We start from the raw sequence: 20,452 nt of genomic DNA on the forward strand, positions 1-20,452 counted from the left end.
GTCAACAGTATAACAGACCAAACAGGAACATCTTCCTCCCCATCCTACCCTATGAATAATATAAAATCAAGCTGTTCATAAGACTGGCAATCTTTGGACTCATCTTCCCCATCCAAGTTATTTCAGCAGGTTATTTACTCCCCATTGCCATGGACAGAAAGCTAGGACAATGACCTCCAGTAGTCCATAATTTAGAAAATCCATTTGGGGGTGCCAAGATTTGCACTTGTGTTCAAGATGAACGTACTAGTGGTGGTACTGCTGGTACTGGTTCCTCACATGGCATGCAAGGCTCACAGAGTTAAATGCAGGGGCCAGTATCCACATCGTCCACTGCACAAATATCTTCAGTCAGGAGACCTTATCATTGGTGGCATTGTTTCTCATGGTGGTTTCATCTCCAGTTCAATAGAGTTCACTGAAGAACCTTCACCACCATCGCCAGAAGAACTTGTGTAAGAATTTAACTTTTCTTTGTTATCTTCCTTTACTTTGCCAGCAGAGTGCTCAGTGTTAGAGCCCCATCCTCAGAACAGTAACTTTGGCTATGCATAAAGCAAATAAATTATAAAATTACTCCCAAATTTTAAAATTACTCCCCTAACCCACTCCTACAAGTCTGTTTAACTCTTTATGGCCAAAGCTGTGAAGCCTGCATATATATGTTCCTGATATAGATTGAGGCCAAGGAGATTATGGCGGAAATTTAAGTATGTCCAATCCTATTTTCACAATATGAATTGTCTACTAGAGTTACTGAACGTGGCAAAAATCATATGATTTCCAACACACCAACTTCTCTACTGTAGCTGCTTTGTTGAAGAAGAAGACGGTGAACCCTTCCTATGTTGTTTAGATGTTTTTGAATAATAATCAAATGAATATTCTTGGTTTTTTCAAGGGACTGGATGGGAAACCACAGTATATCTGTTATACTTTTTTGTTCTCTGTTAACCCTTACATCACGCCAAATTCCTTTGCAGTTCCTCATTTTATGCCTTCTTTCTCTCTTCCATTATTTTAAATTCCTTCTCATATTTCCGTCATACATTGCAGAGACAATTTGTTTCATCTGATTTCATTTCTTGTGACCTGCAACCACTATCTAGCTTCATTTTTCAATAATGAAATTAGTAATGGATTGATTCCCAATTGCCTTGATGTCATTTCCTTTTTAGAGCCCTGTTTTACAGAAAGTAACTTCATAAGAAATGATGAGCGTGTGGAATAAAAGAAAATTGTATGTGCTTTAACTGCAGCATATGTTATGGTACCTCTTGCTCTAAATAGCATCTTAATCAGAACATGTGGTAATATTTGTTGTTAATATTATTGTTAATATTTTTGTTTTTGCTGCTGATATTTCTTTATAGGAGGCTAAATATTGCCTCAGAAATATGGTATATAAATATTGCAGTAATTATTAATTTAGATGATGATACAGTGATGATCAAGTGTGTATTCCTCTGATGCAGAATGCACCTCTAATTCTAGTGTCTTGTCTAAGAATTACCAGCACATTCTGGCTTTGACCTTTGCAGTGAAAGAGATAAATGAAAACCTTAGAATCTTACCCAATGTAACTTTGGGCTTTCACATTTATGACAATTATTACAATGCTAAGTGGAGCTTCCATTCTACAATGTTGCTTATTTATACACTGGAGAGATTTTTCCCAAACTATAACTGTGATCTTCAGAATAAACTAACTGCAGTAATTGGGGGACTGGATTCCGTAACTTCTCTTAATATGGCAATTGTCTTGGATATCTACAAGATTCCACAGGTAAGATATTTAAACAGGACACCATTTTCTTTACCTTGCCAGATACAATTCTGTTGCTTGAAAACCGCAATGAGTGCATTTGAAGCAATCAGTTGGACCTTATCTTTTGTGTGTCATATTTAGGATAGTGCAGTATTTATGGTCTTTTCATGATCTAGGAAAATACGTAGCTTCAAATTGGGACTAGATTACTATGTGTTATGATAAGAGCTGAAGCATGAAATAGTCTCTGTAATATAACAGAGGTCATGTTAATATTCAGTTCCAAAATCAAATATCAGTTCCAATATCAAAAATTCAATGTCCTTAATTAGTTCCCCCAATATTGTTCATCCTTTGAATTCACATAAGTCATTATTATCGCATCCTGCTCTCATCATAGTAAAACAACAACTAAAAAGTATTATTAAAAACATCTACTCTAGACAAGAGGGACTGACCATGTCTAAGGCTGCTTGTGATGGAAGGAAGGCCTTAGAATCTTCCCTGTGCTCAGCTGCTTCCTGCAGTGTAGAAAGATGGCATACCTGGCTGGAATCCATTTACAACTTAAAGTGATCCCAGGGTTTGTGTGTGATTGTATTTCTTGCTTTTAAAAATGAGTGGGATTTATATAGGCAGCAAATTGTTCAAATGGCAGGAGGAAAAGATGCCATCTCCTAGTGTCAACAAAGAACAAACTAAACAAACAAAAAAGCATCCCTGTGGAGAAGCAAGCCCTCACTTTATTGCCACAATCCAATTTTTAACAGGAGGACCCAATATGAGGATTGTTTCTGCACATGATAGACTAATATTGGAAGAGATATTTGTTTAGGTACCAGGGACATAAGCCATGAAGGGGTTTATATGTTGAAGCTACAATCTTGAACTGTGCCAGCAAATGCAAGAATACATAAGCTTTCAGTTTTGCTGCCTCATTTCTTCTTCTTCTTCTTCTTCTTCTTCTTCTTCTTCTTCTTCTTCTTCTTCTTCTTCTTTAATTTACATGCCACCCTTTATCCAAAGATCCCAGAGCAGTGTACAACATGAAGAACATAATTTATACAGCATAATAATAATTTCCAGGGCTCTTTAGCATTTCTCCATACTTTCACTGGGTTTGTAGTTCAGCTTCCTTTGCTGTTGTGTAATGACTGAGGGTGCTGTGCAGTTTCCCCCCCCCCCATTGGTCTTTTCTCCAGTGCTAATGGGTAACAGAGTAGTCAATGAAAGGGAATTGTGACCTAAGCTGATATTATGCATATTCAGTGATTTGAATAACTGAAAGTGGTAATTAAATACTATGGTTATTTTCTCTCCCATCTCACCCTCAATGCATATTTAGTTAACATATAGCCCTGCTCCAGTGATGAACGATAAAATCCCAGGCCTTTACTTTTACCAGATGGTCCCTAAGGAAGACCTTCAATATGAGGGGATTCTCTCTTTGCTTCTGTGCTTCAGGTGGTCATGGATTGGCGTTGTTGTTATGGATACTGACAATGGAGAGAGATTTGTGCAAACTGTGCTTCTAGTGTTTCCCCAAAAAGGTATTTGTATAGACTTTATTGAAAGAATCCCCACTCCAACTTTTATCCCTGATCTAAAAGGCATGCTGGATCGGGGGAAAGAAATACACGATACTCTAATGAACAGCAAAGCCAATGTAATACTGGCATTTGGAGAATCTTATTCCTTATCATTTTTTAGATGGTTGTCATTTCTATCAGAAATGCACAGCCTGTCAAAGAAGCCAAAATGAAAAGTTTGGAGAACTACAGCACAGGTGGAGGTCACGTCATTTTCCTATCAAAGGACTTGGGATGCAGAGATATTCCATGGTGCCATAGGCTTCACATTCCACTCCAGTGATCTGCCAGAATTTCGCCAGTTTGCTAAGGGTAAAAACCCATCCAGCACTTCAGGAGATGATTTCATCAAGGACTTTTGGCAAACTGCTTTTGGATGTGTATTTCTAAACACAGCTGTGGATGAGGTAGAGGGGGATATTTGCACAGGGGTGGAGAAGCTGGAGGACCTTCCTATCCCCTTCTTTGAAATGAGCATGACTGGACATAGCTACAATGTCTACAATGCAGTCTATGTTGTGGCTCATGCTTTACATGCCATGTCCTTAGCCAGATTCAAACAGAGATCCCTGTTGGCTGGACCGGAATTGAAGCTGCAGAATCAACCATTTTGGCAGGTATTTAGCTAAACATCTTAATGGTTTTGGGTGTGATGGGGATTCTGATATGTATAGCAAACTACCTTCACAAACATCCAAGGGCATAGCATGGGGAGGACCAGGGGGGCTGTGGCCCTTGGCACACATCTATGAAAGGGTGTAAGGGACACAATCAGGTACCCCACAACAGGCTTCCTTACTTGCCAAGCTTTGCCCAGGCCAGACCTTCAGGGCTGGAGCAATGATGGCCAGTGAAGGGGGCGTCTGGCTGAGAGGGAGGGGGTGCTGCAATTGCTGCCCACCCAGGAGAAGTGAGAGGGTCTGGCAGCTGCCTCCTCCTCTGTGAACAGGGTGCCTCTTCAAGCCTTTCTCCCTCACCTCACTCTCCACTGGCTCAGACCACTGGCTTAGTCAGCAGTGAGGGCTTGGGTTGGTGTGGCCATGCTACCTATGTACTGGGTTCCAAGAACCCACACTATGCTGCTGCAAACTTCAGCTGATTTTATCAGTCAACTATTCTTTAGTGGCCACCAATTTCTTTCCCTAGAGTTCACTGTATGCTGTATATTTGAACATTCCAGGAAATAAATGGCCCAGGCAAGAAGGGGCTGCTACTTTTTTTTTTTTTTTTTGTAAGCTTGTCCCAACCCAAATCAGATGCACCATTGTGATCCAGGAAAATCATAAAATGGTGGCCAACAGGAGAGACTAAAAATTGTTCAGGGGATAGGGTGGGAATCCCTACCTTAAATAACAAAAAGTCTATTTTGTAAATAAGAAAAAAATGAATAAATTAATGAAAAAAATGAAAGGTGTGACCTAAATTAATGAAAAAATAGAAGATATTTCTTGCTCACCTCTCCCATTTGTAGCCTTTTACGTGTCGAGGTCCCCAAGCCACCCATCAAATAACCCACAACTCACACATAGTTTTTGTTTAAGGTTTTTAGCATAATTTTGGCCACAACTTTATTAAAATACATATATGTGAGTGGTTGCTTAGGCATTGGTTAAGACTATCTGTCCCCCCACCTGGGACAGAACTGACTTCCAAATTCCCTCGGAAGCCAGTGAAGGGAAAACAATATTGGGGAGCAATGGAGCTGAGCCACAGGCCCTCACCGCTCACCCACATGCTCCCCAGGGCTTGCCGGCCTTAGTGCCATTTCAGGGATTCTGACGAAATCGTGGCAAGCCCCTGGATTCCTTTAATGGAATTCCCTTGCGCACCAGCATTGGAGGGGCAGGACCAGCCTGTCCTTACCCCTCCTCCAACCAATTTATAACCAATGCCTAACCGCAACCTTACAAGTTGTGACGATTTGCTATGTAGTAGGCAAAAACCAAATGGCTCAGCCAATCAGCCATATGGACAAATTTCCTACTAGGCTCCTGCCCCAATGTCAGACGACCCCATGACAGGCATAGCAAGGTCAAACAAAACACCCTGAACTCAGGGCAGGTGGGGGGGGTGATCCGATGCACTCAGAGAAAGAGAAAGCAATAAGCTGAGTGCCCCAATATTTAAAGCCTTCGGACCCACCCACCACATTGCAACATGCAATTTGCCCCATCAAACCAGCCATCCAATCATTGCCCCAGGCAGCCTTTTTTTACCCCTGCCTGGCAACAGAGGGATGGCCCGGCAGACCCCAGCGCAACACGTGCTCTCATTTCAGGGAGAACACGCTTTCTAAAACCATTATTTTTCAATCTAGTTGCATCACTTTCTGCGAGGTGCCTCATTTAACAACAATGCTGGGGACAAGATTTCATTTGACAAGAATGGGAAATTAGTAGCTGGATATGATATTATCAACTGTTTACTGTTATCAAATCAGTCAAAAGTGAAGATTGGGAAGGTGGATCCACAGGCTCCTGCTGACCAAGTGTTAGCCATTAATGCAGATGCCATCACATGGCATAGCTGGTTTAACCAGGTAGGATACAATATATAGCAATTTGGGGAGTCTTTGGTTCTTTTCTGAGTACGGGATCTCAGTCATAACAGACAGAATTACTTTCACTAGATACTGCTAATTTAATGGTACTTTAGGGATTTGATCTTTGTGAATTGCAATATGATTTAGTCTCATCATACCTCCTGGAATAATTTGCACCTGAATGTGTGCATTGGAATGTTATCTTATTCCAAAAGAAAAGGTAAAGGACCTCTGACAGTTAAGTCCAGTCACAGACGACTCTGGGGTTACAGGCCGAGGGAGCCGGCCGTTTGTCCGCAGACAGTTTTTCCTGGTCATGTGGTCAGCATGACTAAGCCGCTTCTGGAGCAATGGAACACCGAAACCAGAGCAGTGCACGGAAACACCGTTTATCTTCCTGCCGAAGCAGTACCTATTTATTTACTTGCACATTTTTTTGGCATGCTTTTGAATTGCTAGGTTGGCGGGAGCTGGGACTGAGCAACGGGAGCTCACCCTGTGGCGGAGATTCAAACCGCCAACATTCTGATCGGCAAGCCCAAGAGGCTCAGTGGTTTAGACCACAGTGCCACCCTCTTTCCCAAATGTTGCTCAGAAGCATCAACAGGCTCAAACAGCTGCAGTCAGATTTTTGAGTGCAGCTGGTTATAGGGAATATATGCCTCTGTTGTTACAGCACCTCCACTGACTACCACCATTCTGTCTCCAGGCACAATTCTTTTTTTTTTAAAAAAAAATATTTTTTATTAACAGGCCAGTCACATCACATTATCCAAATCACATTAGTTCCAAATTATACAGCCGAATTTTAAATTTTGTTGGGGGTACTCAAGCTCCGGACGAGTCCAAACATCACTTATATTGCTGCATTAATTAAACAGTTCTAGCCAGTTCAATCCAGATAGTCCTTTATTACTTTCTTCATCTTCTTGTTGTTATCGTATATTCCTTTCTTTGCGATCTCTGATAATTTTCACAAGCAGATTGGAAACAGACATGCTCTGTGCGGGTTTTGTACTCTCCAAAGATCATATCGCTCAGGGACAGGCACTGTTCCTCGCTTCCATTAAAAAAAAAATAAAAAATCTTCGGTCTGTCCTTTACTTTTCTCAGACTTGCCAGTATATCAGGAGGCTCTGTCAAGTCAAAATTACATTCCAGAAATCCTTCTCATTCTGATTCTCCTCCCCCTGTCCTTCTTTCTCCGGCAAGCCTGTCTTAGTGAGACGCCATTTTTTGACTGCGTCATAGAATTTTCCTCCGTTTTCATTGTTTACCAATCCTTTCTTTGGCTATAATCCATCCCACACAGTTTTTAACTCCTGCTTGTTAGTAAAACGCAACGATCTTGTTTCTTTCTGGAGTGAAGGGTTATTAATATCACATAGTACAAAGAAAAAAGGTTCCCCCCCCCCTCATTCCAAACATACAGTCCCTTAATGGTGATTCATCAGAAGATTTACTTATCCGTCCGTCACTCCCGGTCACAGAGATCCATTAATCAGCAGTCTTATCTCTCGAGCGTTACTTGATGTATGTGCTTCAGCCTCATTCCAATCATATATTTCCAATTATAATTCCGAGCTGAAGCTAACCAGCACGCGCTGCTTGGAATCGACGTCAGGAAGAGCTGACCGCATCGAGGGCTCGTGCCAAGTGACCGGCACCCCCAGACCTCGGATCTGGGGGTGCATTGTGGACACCGCTGGCAAGGCAGCACCCCCATATCCTTGGGGGAGTAGGAAGACTGCATACTTCCCATAGCAGCCTCTTAATTACCTCGTATGGGTCAGAGAGATGTTATTGTCGGCCATCTTCCAATGCGCCACCTGGTGGCCCTCTCCAGGCACAATTCAAAGTGCTGGTTATGGCCTATAAAGCCCTACAAAACTTAGACCATATTTCCTCATACAAAGCTGCCCAGGTTTTGAGCTCCTCAAGGGCCCTTCTCTCAGTCCAACCCCTCTCACAGGAAGTTTTGTGGGGATGCAGGAAAGGACCTTCTCAGTGGTTGCTCCCAGACTCTGAAACAAACTTCCTGAAGAAACTAGACTGGTTCCCTCCTTTTTGTCCTTCTGCTGAGAGGAAGAACATCTTGTTCTAACAGACTTTTGGGAATTGATTGTTTTTAATGAAAGGGTTGGTGCTGTGCTGTTTTTATTGTAATCATTTGTATGTTCTAAGCAGATTTTGTATATGTATATGGTTTTAATTCTATTAAATTGTTTTTTATATATATTTTTTACCAAATCTTGTTTTTATATGGAAGCTGCCTTGATGCCTGTCAGAAGAAAATGCAGTGGTAAATAGATATATAATAATCTAATAACACACAATCTATAAAAGCTATAGACAGATCTACATAATTATATCTATATCTATCTATCTATCATCTATATAGATATAGATATATGTATACATATATACATATATACACAGTAGGACAATCCACCTCCCCTATGCCAAGCTTAACTTTGTAAATTTCTACCAAATCACCTCTCATTCATTTTTCATTTAAATTAAAGAAGTCCCAAACCTGTAACTTTTCTTTGTAAGGGAGTCACCCCATCCACTTGACTGTATTAGTTCCCCTTTTCCGAACTTTCCCCAACTCTACAATGTCCATTTTGAGGTGATCTGAACTGTACACAGTATTCCAAATGTGGTTGCACCATAGATTTGTGTAATGGCAATACAATTTTGGAAATTTGATATTTTATATTTTATTAGGCTTGGTGTCACAGGTCTATTTTTTCAGGTGGGTAGGGCTGCCCACCTCTTAATCATATGACATCATTAGGATATAACATGATAGTTGGACAGCTCCACTGCCCACCTCTCAAAATCTCTTGTGCAGGGATGGGAAACCAATGTGGCCTAGAAACCCTCCCCAATTTGCACCTGAGGCAAATTGTTTTGAACTGTGTTTTGTTCAGAGCATGCCCATTTGTCCCAGACCTCATATCATATATATCATATGTGGGACATGTAGAGATGTACCTGGATCCAACCCACCTAATTAAATTTGGCTTCTTTTTTGGTAAACAAAGATCTGGGCCCCCTCTGCCCTACAACCTCAGAACTTCCAAGGTAATAATATTAAAATATAATTGTTGTCCTCTTTCATTTGTGGATTAGACACGACCTCTTTCCCTATGCACTGAGACTTGCAAGCCAGGTTTTAGCAAGAAAGTGAAGGAAGGGGAGCCATTTTGCTGTTATGATTGCATCTCATGCCCAGCAGGGAAGATTTCATATGAGGGTAAGACCCAGAGTTTTCTTAATATGATTGGCTATATGTAAAGAAATAGGCCTCTAAAATAAGGAACACAAAGTGATTATGGTAAGTCTGAGTCAGAGGGACTTGTTGGAGATGCAAAAATCCAATATGGTTTTCTTGGTGGAATCATTTGACCTTGTTTCGAATGTGAGCTGGTCACCCATGGCCTCCTTGCCTAAACTTCATCCCAAGACCTCAGAACAGGTTGGTCTCATCTGACATCCTTGTATGAGTTTCTGTGTTTATGAGCAATCTCCTCCTTGAAGTCTCATTCAGGTCCACAAATGCAGTGTGGGTAGTTATTTGTCGACTCAACAATAGGGAAGTTGGGATAGGATTGGAAGATTATGGCCTCTGTGGTTCATATTTATCTTCCAAAATCCTGTTGTCTCATTATTGGCAAACAAGAGGGTTGGCTTCTGGAAATTTTGTTTATATAAAATACATTTGCATATAAAAATATGCAATATACATATTAATTTCCCTTCTGACACACTCCGCCTCCCAGCCTCTGGGTCCTCATGTAGGGTCCAAACAAACTCTCAGCTCACCCACAAAAGTCTTGCAATGAGAAGAGTTCCTGGAAACAGTGGGCATCACCCTAGTCTCTTGTTTCTTATGAGCAGGCACAAGCGGGATGGTACTTCCTCAGGCTGCCCACAACTATGTCCCATTCAGTTGCACTCTCCACAACCAGTTCCAGAAGCAGCAGGTTTGTTGAGTTTCTCAGGTGGTCCAAAGAATGGGGAAGGGATCCCCTCACTCAGAGCCCCCCTTTTGTATTATTATTGAATTTATATACCGCCCTATATCAGAGGTCTCTCTTTTCACCTCTGTCCTTTTCTCCTCCAGCTGCGAGAGAGAGAGAGAGAGAGAGAGAGAGAGAGAGAGAGAGAGAGAGGTGTGACATGAGAAGCGAGCACAATGTACTGGTTGAGAAGAAAGTATACATTTTAATTCATTTTAGATTAAAAAAAATGAAAATAGCATAAAGAGTAAAACAAAACAAAAAACAGCATGACGGTTTACTAAATTGTCTTCAACATTGATTATAAACTGCCTTGGAAAAGGAAAATCAGAACGTGCTGTAACATTGTCCTTAGTAATGCACCACATTTGAGGTTTTGTTGCATATATTCAAAAATGCCCAATTCTCATAGATAAGTCATTGCTTGGAGTCTGTTGGGATGACAGGATTACATAAACTTTAATCTATGCAAGATTAGCATGGATTGCATGGTTTGGGACACCAGTATAAACCTCGTAACTCACTGCTTCTTTTTCAGATATGAATGACTGTTTTAAATGTCCAGATGAATATTATCCCAACTAAAAACAGGATTTGTGTATTCTGAAGGAAATAAGCTTCTTGTCTTATGAAGAAACTTTGGGGATCAGTTTAGCTTGTTTTTCGATTTCCTCTTCAATCATCACAGCTCTGGTGCTAGGGACGTTTCTGAAGCACCACAACACTCCCATTGTCAAAGCCAACAACCGGGACCTCACCTACATGCTCCTCCTCTCCCTTCTGCTCTGCTTCCTTTGTGCATTGCTATTCATTCCACAGCCTCAGAAGGTGACATGTCTTCTGCGACAACCTGTTTTTGGCATCATCTTCTCCGTGGCTGTTTCTTGTGTGCTGGCAAAAACGATCACTGTGATTCTGGCTTTCATGGCCACCAAACCAGGATCCAGGATGAGGAAATGGGTGGGGAAGAGGCTGGCCAACTCCATTGTGATTTCCTGCTCCTTTATTCAAGCAACCATTTGTACTATGTGGTTGGCATTTTCTCCCCCATTCCCAGATATCGATAAGCACTCAACTTATGGAGAAATTGTTCTAGAATGCAATGAGGGTTCTGTAACTATGTTTTACTGTGTCCTGGGTTACATGGGCTTTCTGGCTATGGCCAGTTTCAGTGTGGCTTTCCTTGCCAGGAAGTTGCCTGACAGTTTCAATGAAGCCAAGTGCATCACTTTCAGCATGTTGGTCTTTTGCAGTGTTTGGTTATCCTTTATTCCCTCCTACCTAAGCACTAAAGGAAAATACATGGTAGCTGTGGAGATCTTTTCTATCTTAGCCTCCAGTGCTGGGGTGCATCTTTTCCCCTAAATGCTATATCATTGTTTTAAGGCCTGAACTGAACGATAAGGAACAGCTGATAAGACGAAAGGCTGGATGAATGTGGGTGTGTTTTGCTTTAGTCTGCACAACCAATAGATATTTGGTTGTTTGGGTGTTTATGATTATTTTTTCTTGGTAGATCTGTTCTATTTCAATTTTCTTTGGACCTCTCTATCTTTTAAACATATATATACACTCTCTTTCCTAAAAAACAAAACCCTTGCACTCTGTAGCAAGATCTCCTTATGTATATACATGTGGCCATACACTTGAATTATTTAGAGCAAGTCATCTTGCAACCCGTGAACCTATAACACAGAGTTGAGCAGAGTTGTGTAACTTAAACTCTAAGAGTAAGGATTCAGAGAATTTAGCCAAATAATGAATGTGCATGGCCTGGACAGGTTTTGCCTGGTGCCTAAAGATATATAATGACGGTAGCAGGTGAGCCACAATGAGGAGAGCACTCCACAAATAGGAAATCACTGCAAAAAAGGCCTGTTCTCGTGTTGCCACCCTCTGGACCTCTTGTGGAGCAGGCACAGGAAGAAGGGCCTCATATGATGAGCACACGGTCTGGGTCAGTTCATTTGGGGAGAGGCAGTCCTTGTGGCATTGTGATCCTGAACAACTGAAGGCTTCATTGGAAAAACCAGCACTTTTATTTGGCCTGGAAACTAATGGATAGTGTGGCAGTTGTGCCATTATTGTTGTTATATGCTCAAACATTCTTGCACCGGTGAGCAACCTGGCCACTGAATTCTACACTAGCTGTAGTTTCCAAACAATCTTCAGAGGCAGACCCTTATATAACACATTGCTGTGATCTCACCTAAAAGTTATCTTTCAAGTACTCATCCAAGCCAAAGCATCCTTTGATACTCAAGTAGATGGAAGGAAAGAGGAAATCTTCAGATGTAACAAACAAGTTTCCTTCTGCAATTACACAAAGGAACCCCAACCATGACTTTGTAATTATTTCCCTCTGTTATTACAGCAATTACTATTATTAATTATGTTGCATGTTGAACCCCTTGTGGAATTTGAATAGGAAAGAAATTGAAAGTTGTTATTTAGTCAATATACCCATTAGAATTTATAACTACTGCTAGGGTATAGTGGTGTTTAAACTTCAGGGTTCTGGCCTATTTGAAAACTGAATGAACATTTAAATCAGCTGGTGACATTCAAATAATGGAATTTGCAGTGAAAAGAATGTCATGTTTCTCAAGTGAATATTTGCCTTCAGACTCAGGATGGGGACATTTGCTATTTTGCTGCTGACACTGCTTCCTGAAATGACATGCAAGACTCACATGGTGAAGTGTCATGTCCATGATCCACACCCTCCACTTCACAAGTATCACCAGTCAGGAGACCTCAACCTTGGTGGCTTAGCTTCTCACAGCTTCATCATTTCCAATGCATTAGCCTTCACTAAAGAACCCCCACAGGCAATGCCCGAAGAGCTTGCGTAAGGAGTTGCTTTTTCTTTTATCTCTTTCTGTTTTTCTTAGCTTCTTTCTCTGAATATTGAAAGCTATGGCATATGGATTTTTGAACATAGAAAGCATAAAGAATTCAATTAAGGATATGTCCCTTATTCCCCATAGCAAGATAATAGAATATGATAAATATAAATTTCTTTCACTGACTAATATAGGCTTGCATAGACTAGTTCCATATCTATTTTGAAATCTGTTGTGGTCCATCTTAACAGGGAAAGGAATCTCAGTGATATGTGATAGATTTTGTATTCTTCCTTTATATGTTCCAGAGTTTGAAAAATGTTTTTAACACATAAAAGGGGGTTAATAGGCTTACTGAAAAACAAAAGCCAAGCAATTTTGTACACTACCCTGGACTGCATCTATAAATGTGGTTTAAAATACTCTACTATTTCATAAAGCAAACAATGATAAGAATTCAATAATTGTGATTTATAAAATGAGAGATATCTTTTTGATACAGAATGCAATTCGTATTTCAGAGTAGTGACTAAGAATTACCAGCACATCCTAGCCTTGGAATTTGCAGTGAAGGAGATCAATGCCAACCCTCAGATCTTACCCAATACCACCTTGGGCTTCCACATATTTGACAGCTATTTCATTGCAAAAGGGACCTATCATGCTACAATGCTGCTAATGTCCAGCCCAAACAGATTGGTCCCCAACTACAAATGTGACATCCATCATCATTTGATAGCAGTCATTGGGGGGCTGGACCCCCTAACCTCTCTTCATGCTGCAACAGTCTTGGATATCTATAAAATTCCACAGGTATAATCTATCCATCTCTGTGCTGAGCATCATGGATTTAAAGTTGTTGTTTTACTTTCATGGTTGCATTGCCTGCCATATTTCACCTTGTGGCGCAGAGGCCAAAATATGTGAACCGGTGTGGTGAATAAAGCATAAGCTTCAATACCACAGCAAGACTCTTATACAGGGGATACGATTTTGAATTTATTGATACAATTTGGAAAACACACACGAAATAAATACTTTTTATTTGAAGAGAGACTAATTATGCAGGTTGATTTCCATTCAGTCACCAATCTTTTGGGGGGAAATGTACAAAAGTCTCAGGGTTGTAAACATCATTGCCTCACAAATTTAATACAAGGAGATTGAAATGATGGTAATTGAGTGGGAGTTGAAAACGGCAGCTTTCGGATTGTGCTTCTCACAAGCGGAGTGACAAGTTATGGAGCATAAATCCCATCAAAGGAAAATTTAGATGAGAATTCATGGGACTATGCTAAAATTAACCCACATGTGGTATCAAATATCTACTAGACTGTACTACCTGAAGTTGATGTTATGCCCACATTGTGTTTGCAGGAATGAAGGCAGAAGGGTGTATGTATGTCTTTATGAAGGAAAATTGCATTTACTAAGGATTTGTGGTGCCGTAGCATAGGATCAACACGGGCATGCATAATGTTGGCAGAAGGTTGTCTGTATGCCTTTATGCCGGGAGTACAAGCCCATGTTATAACAGAAGCTGGTAAATGTGTTTTGACTGAAAAAGAAAGCTACAGCAATGTAGACTGTCCAGGGTTTAAATACAGCAGGACACTTCTTTTCTTGGAAACATGGTACCTTTCTTGTTCTTCTTTATAGTGACAGTCTTCAACCTCCAATTTTCACTTTTATTTGGTGTGTACGCTTAATTTGCAACAGCAACACAAAATACTTTCAGTATTATTATTTTCAGCATCTTGTATTGAGTGATGGAGCAACATTGTCCTTATTCAAAAGGTAACTTGAAATGTTGAATAAAAATGACTGAATATATTCATAAAACTATTCCTATTCTTTCTTTCTTTTTCTGCAATCCCTTTTAGCTCATATATAGTCCTGCTCCAGTCATGGAGGATAAAACTCCAGGCCTTTCCTTCTACCAAACGGTCCCACAGGAAGCCCTTCAGTATAAGGGGATTCTCTCCTTACTTCTGCATTTCAGGTGGACATGGGTTGGACTTTTTACTATGGATCTTGAGAACGGAGAAAGATTTGTGCAAGCCGTGGTTCCAATGTTTACTTCTAGTGGCATTTGTTTTGCCTTTATTGAGAGAGTATCCAAATTATCTCTTGTCACTGATCTTAAAGACTTATTACAGCAGGGTGCAAAAATATATGATAAAGTAATGAGTAGCAAAGTCAATGTGATAGTCCTCTATGGAGAATCTTATTCTATGATATTTCTGAGATGGCTTCCATATTTATCTGAGCAAGAACATGTGAAAATTAACCCAAAGGGTATAGTTTGGATAATGACAGCCCAGGTGGAGCTGACTTCTCTCGTTTATCAAAGGACTTGGGATAAAGAAATAATCCACGGGGCTCTGTCCTTTGCAATTCACTCCAATGATATATCAGGATTTCAACAATTTACTGCCGGCAGAAAACCTGCCACCTCAAAAGAAGATTATTTCATCAAGGATTTCTGGCAGCAGGCATTTGCCTGTTCATTTCCAGGTACAGGTGCAGAAGATATGGATGGGGATATCTGCACCGGAGATGAGAACGTGGGGACTCTTCCTGGGCCTTTCTTTGAATTGAACATGATTGGCCATAGCTACAGTATCTACATGGCTGTTTATGCCATGGCGCATGCTGTTCATGACATGGTCTCATGGAGACTCAAATCAAGAATGTTAAAGGACCAAGGGCAGTTGTCATTACAAAATCAACAGCCATGGCAGGTAATGAAGCAGATTTTCTCTTGCAATAGGGCACCATATCATGGGTGCTGAAATAGTCCATGGTTTGTTCAATAAATTATCTCCCTGATTTTTTTTGGTTTGTTTCTTTGTTTGTTCTTTTTTGAGACTGTTGCCACTGAATATATTTGTAAGACTGATACACATCCTCTTCTTCTCATTTCCTTTTTCAAATATAGTTCCATCATTTCCTCAGAGGTGTATTATTTAATAATAGTGCTGGAGATGAGGTTTCCTTTAACCAGAATGGGGAGTTGAAAGTTGGGTTGGATGTTATTAATTGGATTGTTTCCCTAAACCAATCCTTTCATAAAATTAAAGTTGGAAGGATGGATCCCCAGACTTCTTCACATCAAGTGTTCACCATCCATGAAGATGCTATAACATGGCAAAGACGGTTTAACAAGGTAGGGAGATGTCCAATTTGGAATGAACATTGACTTCAGTACTGTTTGTAAACATCATTTCACTTGACCACAATGATTTTGTGATGTATGAAGAATTCTTGAGCTGGTCAGGAAAATTACACTTCATGAACTTATTCACCACAGTAGTGTTACAGATAATTATTATTTTAAGAATTATTATGTTTTTGAGAAATTGATAGATCAACTAAATATATTCATCTTTTGCTTTGAATATATGTCAAATGATGATCTTTGGTTGAGATCCAAAGTTTGTCATGCACATTGATTTCATTGAGTCAGCTCAGAGCACTCCATCTTTGAATATCACTTAAGATCGTTTTCCTTCAAAACATTCAAAATTCCATCAATAGGACCAAAGTACAGTAGTACCTTGGGTTAGATACGCATGGGGCTACAAGCTCCGCTAACCCAGAAATAGTACCTTGGGTTACAAACTTTGCCCCAGGATGAGAACGGAAATCGTGTGCCGGCATTGCGGCCTCAGTGGGAGGCCCCATTAGCGAAAGCACACCACAGGTTAAGAACGGACGTCCGGAACGAATTAAGTTCATAACCCGAGGTACCCCTGTATATGTAACCTTTATTCATTTTATTTATGAAATAATCTTTGGCAGTGTGGTTGAAACCAGCTCTATGAAAATGAAGGAAGTGATAAAACCAGGTAGAATCTCCTCTTTTGTTCCCCACCTTTCCATCATGTGGAAAAAATTATTTCTTGCTTGCCTCTATCAAACTGGGTGTTAGACATGAACCTCTAGAAAACATCTCAGTTACAAAAAAATGTATTCATATGATTGTACCATCCTTGGTGATTGGGGAGGGAGTTGGAATCTTGGCAGGTCTCTGCCCACTTTGCCAATAATAGGGGTCTTCTCTACTGGAACCATAAAGATTCCCAGCTCTATATTTCCCTTTGTTTCATGGATTAGGCAAGGCCTATTTCTGTATGCAGTGAGAGTTGCAGCCCTGGTTCAAGCAAGAAAATGAAGGAGGGGGAGCCATTTTGTTGCTACGATTGCACTCCCTGTCCAGAAGAGAAGATTTCAGACCAGATAGGTAAGCAATATCACATACAGAAATAGAAAGCAGATGGCCAGTAATTCAGAGGAAGGGGAATAAGCATAAATATATGCATACAATATGGTTACAGGTTTTAGTCTTTTTTCGGGGGGGAATGGTAAATCCGAGTGATGCAGAGGGCCTTGTTGAAGATGCAAAAATCCAACCTGGTTTCCTTGGTGGAATAATTTGCCGTTGTGTTGAATGTGAACGGCCACGGCCTCCTTGCCTCATCTTCATCCCGTGATCTCAGAACAGGCCAAAAGAGGGGTTGGTTTTACCTGTCTTCCTTGTATGAGTTTGTGTGTTTATAAACAATCTCCTCCTTGAAGTCTCATTCAGATCCACAAATGCAGTGTGGCTAATAGTTTATCCGCTCAACTATAGGGAAGTTGAGATGGGCTTGCAAGATTATGGCCTCTGTGGTTGATATTCACCTTCCCTAATCCTGTTGTCTCGTAATAGGAGAACAAGGGGTTTGGCTTCTGGAAACTTTGTTTATATAAAATACATAGTTGCATATAAAAATGTTACATTTACACACACACATTTTCCTTCTGTCATACCCTGCCTCTCAGTCTCTGGGTTCTCACCTAGGATCCATACAAACTCTCAGCGCAATTTAAAAAGTCTAGCAATGAGAAGAGTTCCTGGAAACAGTGGACATCACCCTAGACTCTTGTTTCTTATGGGCAGGCACAGGGGAGTTGGTTCTTCCTCAGGCTGCCGTCAGCTATGTCCCATTCAGCTGCACACCCAGTTGCAGGAGCAGCAGGTTTGTTGAGTTTCCCAGGTGGTCCAAAGGGTGGGGAAAGGGCACCTCTTCACTCACTCAATTCATTGATTGATTGATTGATTGATTGATTGATTGAATCTGTACACCCCCCCTTTACGCAGTGGCCTCTTTCTTTTTTTCTTTTTTTCTTTTTCTGTACCACTTTATATTTTTAAGAAAAATCTCAAAACGCTTTACAGCTTATTAAATCAATAAAACATAAATAAAACAATCTGAAGAAAGTTAAATATAGAGTATGAAGTCAAAGAAACATAACAGAAAATTAAAATATTATCTTAATGGTTTCAAAGAAAACATTTCAACGGAGGTGAACTACAGAATACACATTTAACATAGTAGGGCTGGGTGAATGTGGACCACACCTCCTAGGCAAGGTCCCTTTCCACCTTGCAGGGAGCAGCCTTCATGCCTTCTTCACCCTCTGTCCTTTTCTCCTCCAGCTGCTGGAAGGAGATAGAGAGAGGTGTGACATCAGGAGAGAGCACAATGTATTCATTGAGAAGAAAGTTTACATTTTAATTCAACTTAGATTAAGATATATTTTTAATGGCATAAAGAGTAAAGCAAAACAAAAAAGAGCAGAAATGTCTTGAACCTCCATGATAAACTGCCTTGACAGAGGAAAAACATTGTCCTTGGTAAAGCACTACATTTGAGGTTTTGTTGTATATATTCAAAAATGCCCAAATCTCATAGATTAATCATTGCTTAGAGTCTGTTGGGAAGACAGGACTTCATAAACTTTAATCTATGCAAGATTAGCATGGATTGTATGGTTTGGGACACCAATATAAACCTCATAACTCATTGCTTCTTCTTCAGATATGAATGACTGTTTTAAATGTCCAGATGAATATTATCCCAACAAAAACCAGGATTTATGTATTCTGAAGGAAATAAGCTTCTTGTCTTATGAAGAACCTTTGGGGATCAGTTTAGTCTGTTTTTCGCTTTCCTCTTCAATCATCACAGCTCTGGTGCTAGGGATGTTTCTGAAGCACCACAACACTCCCATTGTCAAAGCCAACAACCGGGACCTCACCTACATGCTCCTCCTCTCCCTTCTGCTCTGCTTCCTTTGTGCATTGCTATTCATTGGACAACCTCAGAAGGTGACATGTCTTCTGCGACAACCTGTTTTTGGCATCATCTTCTCCGTGGCTGTTTCTTGTGTGCTGGCAAAAACGATCACAGTGATTCTGGCTTTCATGGCCACCAAACCAGGATCCAGGATGAGGAAATGGGTGGGGAAGAGGCTGGCCAACTCAATTGTGATTTCCTGCTCCTTTATTCAAGCAACCATTTGTATTATGTGGCTGGCATTTTCTCCCCCATTCCCAGATGTCGATAAGCACTCAACTTATGGAGAAATTGTTCTAGAATGCAATGAGGGTTCTGTAACTATGTTTTACTGTGTCCTGGGTTACATGGGCTTTCTGGCTATGGCCAGTTTCAGTGTGGCTTTCCTTGCCAGGAAGTTGCCTGACAGTTTCAATGAAGCCAAGTTCATCACTTTCAGCATGTTGGTCTTTTGCAGTGTTTGGTTATCCTTTATTCCCTCCTACCTAAGCACTAAAGGAAAATACATGGTAGCTGTGGAGATCTTTTCTATCTTAGCCTCCAGTGCTGGGGTGCTGGGGTGCATCTTTTCCCCTAAATGTTATATCATTGTTTTAAAGCCCGAATTGAACGATAAGGAACAGCTTATAAGAAGAAAGGCTGGATGAATGTGTGGGTGTGTTTTGCTGTAGTCTCCAAAACCAATGGATATTTGGTTTTTTTGGGTGTTTTTGAATTATTTTCTTGGTAAATTTGTTCTATCTCAATTTTCTTTGGACCTCTCTATCTTTTAAACATATGTACACACTCTCTTTCCTAAAACCCCAAACCCTTGCACTCTGTAACCAGATCTCCTTATCTATATACATGTGGCCATAAACATGAATTATTTAGAGCAAGTCATCTTGAAACCCATGAACCTAAAAAACATCTTGATCAGAGTTGTGCAACTTATACTCTAATAGTTAGGGATTAGAGAATTTATTCAAATAATGAATGTGCATGGCCTGGTTATGTAGGAAAGAATTTGTCTGTTGCCTAAAGATATATAATGACGGTAGCAGGTGAGATACCCTCGGAGAGGACTCCACAATCTGGGAACCACATCAGAAAAGGCCTGTTCTCATGTTGCCACCTTCTGGACCTCTTCTGGAGCAGGCACAGGAAGAAGGGCCTCAGATGATGAGCACACAGTCTGGGTCAGTTCATTTGGGGAGTGGCAGTCCTCGTGACATTGTGGTTCTGAGTAACTGATGGCTTAATAGGTCAAAACCATTACTTTTATTTGGCCTGGGCTACCAGTGCAATTGTGCCAGGATTGGTATTATATGCTCAAACTTTCTTGCACCAGTGAGAAACCTGGTTACTGAATTCTATGCCAGCTGTAGTTTCCAAACCATCTTTAGAGGCAGCCCCACATATAACACTTTGCAATAATCTAACTTACAAGTTACCAAAGCATAGACGAATGATATTAGGCCTTACTTGTCCAGATAGGAGCACAACTGGGCCACCAAGGCCACCTGAGCTTCAAGTGACAGCAGTGAATTGATAATTATTCCCAGGTTGTGTACA

General features: G+C 40.6%; 1 protein-coding gene and 1 pseudogene across 1 annotated transcript; both read left to right on the plus strand.

The window, feature by feature from the left end:
• Positions 1–237: 237 nt before the first annotated feature.
• Positions 238–11,362, plus strand: LOC114583173 (vomeronasal type-2 receptor 26-like; annotated as a pseudogene).
• A 5,569-nt stretch (positions 11,363–16,931) lies between these two features.
• LOC114583174 (vomeronasal type-2 receptor 26-like) lies at positions 16,932–19,545 on the plus strand. The gene is made up of 2 exons (XM_028704514.2): positions 16,932–17,019; positions 18,641–19,545. Exons 1-2 carry the CDS (start codon positions 16,947–16,949, stop codon positions 19,543–19,545), a joined length of 978 nt encoding a protein of 325 aa, XP_028560347.2. The 5' UTR covers positions 16,932–16,946.
• Positions 19,546–20,452: the final 907 nt, after the last annotated feature.

The sequence above is a fragment of the Podarcis muralis genome, chromosome 13 (genome assembly GCF_964188315.1).
Source record: "Podarcis muralis chromosome 13, rPodMur119.hap1.1, whole genome shotgun sequence".
In the NCBI taxonomy this organism is placed as follows: Eukaryota; Metazoa; Chordata; class Lepidosauria; order Squamata; family Lacertidae; genus Podarcis; species Podarcis muralis.

Bases quoted from the DNA above. Each gene is read 5' to 3' on its own strand.
- LOC114583174 (XM_028704514.2), top strand. From the start codon at position 16,947: ATGAAGGAGGGGGAGCCATTTTGTTGCTACGATTGCACTCCCTGTCCA. The intron at 17,020-18,640 runs GTAAGCAATATC...CTTCTTCTTCAG, and splicing joins GAAGATTTCAGACCAGATAG to ATATGAATGACTGTTTTAAA.